The 3531-nt window shown below is 25.4% G+C and overlaps 1 protein-coding gene across 1 annotated transcript; it reads right to left on the bottom strand.

Moving 5' to 3' along the window:
* Positions 1 to 2432: 2432 nt before the first annotated feature.
* Positions 2433 to 3095, bottom strand: LOC131598913 (SEED MATURATION PROTEIN 1-like). The gene has a single exon (XM_058871479.1). It carries the CDS (start codon positions 3070 to 3072, stop codon positions 2758 to 2760), a length of 315 nt encoding a protein of 104 aa, XP_058727462.1. The 5' UTR covers positions 3073 to 3095; the 3' UTR covers positions 2433 to 2757.
* Between the last annotated feature and the right edge of the window lie 436 nt (positions 3096 to 3531).

The following is a 3531-nucleotide window of genomic DNA, read 5'->3' as shown; positions in this document are numbered from 1 at the left end:
AGTAGAATAGACAGAAGGTTGCAAGGTGAATTTCACCTGACAAATTTTGAATAGACAAAAAGTTGTTGAGTGAGTTTCATCTGAAAATTTTTTTAATATTTATAAATATATATATATATATTATATTTATAATAATACATTTCTGTTTTACAAAAAATTATTTATTTATTAATTTATGACAAAAAAGGAAAAAAAAATTGTGTACCTAATTTTAAAAATTTCACATACTAAAAAATTTCACATATACAGATTTTAACAATTTTACCTATTTTGCATATATTCTAACATACATATAATAGATTTTAGTTTATTATTTTTTATAAAACAGAAATATATATATATATATATATATATATATATATATATATATATATATATATATATATATATATATATATATATATATATATATATATATATATATATATATATAGGGGACGACTCAAGTGAGAACACTTGGTTATTATGAGAAATGAGAACAATGAATCACGACCATTAAATTTTGATTTTGTTGATTTTAATGGACTGGATTGGTTTCTCTTTCTATGTTGATTTAAAATAAATACTAGGGATCATAGAAAGAGAAACCAATCCAGTCCATTGAAATCAACAAAATCAAAATTAAATGATCGTGATTCATTGTTCTCATTTCTCATAATAACCAAGTGTTCTCACTTGAGTCGTCCCCTATATATATATATATATATATATATATATATATATATATATATATATATATATATATATATATATATATATATATATATATATATAGGGAGTGTATCCGGTGAGAACTGATATTTTTGTGAGAAACGAGAACTATCGATATCAACCATTTGATTTGATTAATGCTCAAGATTTAATAATTCCATATAAAGAACACTTTATAGAATCCTTTTCTATTACTTTTAATATTTAAAATTTTCATAAAAATTGAATCTTACCAATATTATTCTATATGCTATTTAATTTTATATCAAATGTATCAAGTTTAATTTTTCCATGTTATCTCGTGCTTTTTTTTTCAATCTCTCTTGATTCTTTAAATTTATTATAAAAAATAAATAAATCATATTCTATATTTTGTTTATTGTTAGAGATTTATCTTATTAAAATAGACTATGACTGTAAAATAGATATATCTAAGGTATAGAACTTTATTTAATCTGTTGACTAAGAATTTTATTTATTTATCACCTATATATTGGTTTATTAAAACTATTAAAGAATGTGAAATTATAACCTACATTTTAGATATAAAGGATCAAGAGAGTTAAAAAAATTGTACGATATATCATGGAAAAGTTAAATTTTATATATTAATGGAAAAAATAAATAGCATATTGAAAAGTATTTTTGGTAAGATTATATTTTTATAAAAAATATTAAACATAATAGAAAAGATTCAATAAAGTGCTCCTTATGTGAAATTATTAAATCTTAAGCGTTAATTGAATTTAATGATTGATATTAATAGTTCTCATTTCTCATAAAAGATATCAGTTCTCACCGGATACGCTCGCTATATATATATATATATATATATATATATATATATATATATATATATATATATATATATATATATATATATTATTATTATTATAAATATTAAAAACTTTGTCAGCAACTTTCTGTCTATTCAAAATTTATCAGGTGAAATTCACCTTGTAAGTTTCTGCCTATTCTGCTTTGAACAATCTGGTCTACTATGCTCTGACGCGCGTGCTCACAACTTACATGATACAAACTTCAATAAAAAATATATAATTTAAACCCGTTTATACAACCCAATATAAAATAACAAACAATTTAATTCATATGTATAGATTTGATGAAAAAACAAAAAAGAACTTTGAAACTAAATAATTTAAGTTTTGAAAGTGTTGATTCGTGTTAAAAATAAAAGTTTTGAGAGATTTTAAGGGTGTGGGATTGAAAAAAAAAAAGAGAATGTAAGAGTAAAATTTGTTGAATCTAAAATATGGAAAAAGAAATTGATCGTATTTAAAACAAACTCGTGAGGTGAAAAACATCCCGTAACATTTAGAATGTTGAGACTTACTAGGTGATTTTCACCTCGCAATATTTATGTCAGTCAAACATCCATCTGTCACACTGTGCCATTAGTAAATGCTAGGCATAATTTCCTCTCAATTTTTAAAAACATAGTTGAAAAAACTCATCGCCGTGTGTTTTCTTGCTACAATTTATGCATATGTATGGTAATCAATTATCCTCTTGCTAAAATTATTTTACTCATCGAATATGCTACAAATTATGAAATAGACATTTTAGTTTTTATAGCCCATTCAATTTGTTAAGAAAGTGCCTTCTCTTTTAAAGCATAAAATTTTCTATTCTTGTACATTTGCTCTTACCTCGTCAGTAAGCTGATATTAAAAGTGATTTCAGATCTTAAAGAGTACAGAGTGCTTCAAGTTATACTACATACGAAAGAAGAAGAAAATGGGGTTGCCCCTTACAAATATGAGACTCAAGAAAAAAAAGTGCTTCGATTTTAAGGCTTCCCTCCTTTTGGCTCTTGCAATTTCGAACTACATGCTTCTAGTAATATTTATATATTTTTAACCTTTTGTAACTCAACCTTACACAACATTAAAGAGTATGATAGAAGTTTTCAACATCGCTACATGATATTTGCCATGCATGCCACATATAGCAAGGAAACACACAAGTTAAAATTAATATACATAGAGCAAAATATAATTAACATTTATCTTTCTTATTTTATCATCAGAACTTATGACCAAGTGTTGGAGGTTTGTTCTTTTCAGGCAAGCAAGGAGCTCCAGTAGTGAAATCAGTACAATCTCCTTCTCCTGTTGTATCATCACGTTGCAGCTGAGACTGATTAGAATCTGAGCTTTGTTGTTGTTGGTCACTCTTTGGAATATTTTGTGCACTTGAAAACAAATCCACTCTTTCAGAACGTGATATTTTTCCTCCTTCAAGTGGTGTGCCATGCTTGTAGGCTACTCTCAATGCTTCATCTGGTGATAGTTTTGCTTGTGCTGTTCCATATTTTATATCATCTTTGCTTTTAGCCATGGTGGTAATTGATTAATTCAAGTGGTTTGTGTTATTTGTGAGTGGTGACAATAGGGTGGATTTATAGTAAGAGGAGATTGTGATGCGTGGCTGATTGTTTGTATAATTAAGTGACAAGTGTGCATGAGCATGGTTGAAGACATTCTTAGGAGGTGACATGTGGAAGATTCTGGAAATGAAATATATTGTACCAGAACATTTGTTTATGGGATAGGTTAAACTTATTTTTCATAAAATGTTTGAGTCATAAAAATTTAATCTTGTAGAAGTTCAAATTCATTTAAAATTAGCTGTAATTGATCATTACTATAGTTCTAATTTAATAAATGGGGGATGAATTATGTTTATTATCGGATGATGAATACTTTGATTCCTTTAAAATTTTAAATTTAATTAATATTATACTTTTAATTAATTAAATATTATAATTCAGCATCACAATATTTTTTTATTTTAAAA

Source organism: Vicia villosa, linkage group LG4 (genome assembly GCF_029867415.1).
Source record: "Vicia villosa cultivar HV-30 ecotype Madison, WI linkage group LG4, Vvil1.0, whole genome shotgun sequence".
Classification (NCBI taxonomy): domain Eukaryota; kingdom Viridiplantae; phylum Streptophyta; class Magnoliopsida; order Fabales; family Fabaceae; genus Vicia; species Vicia villosa.
This window is presented reverse-complemented; position numbering and strand designations above follow the sequence as displayed.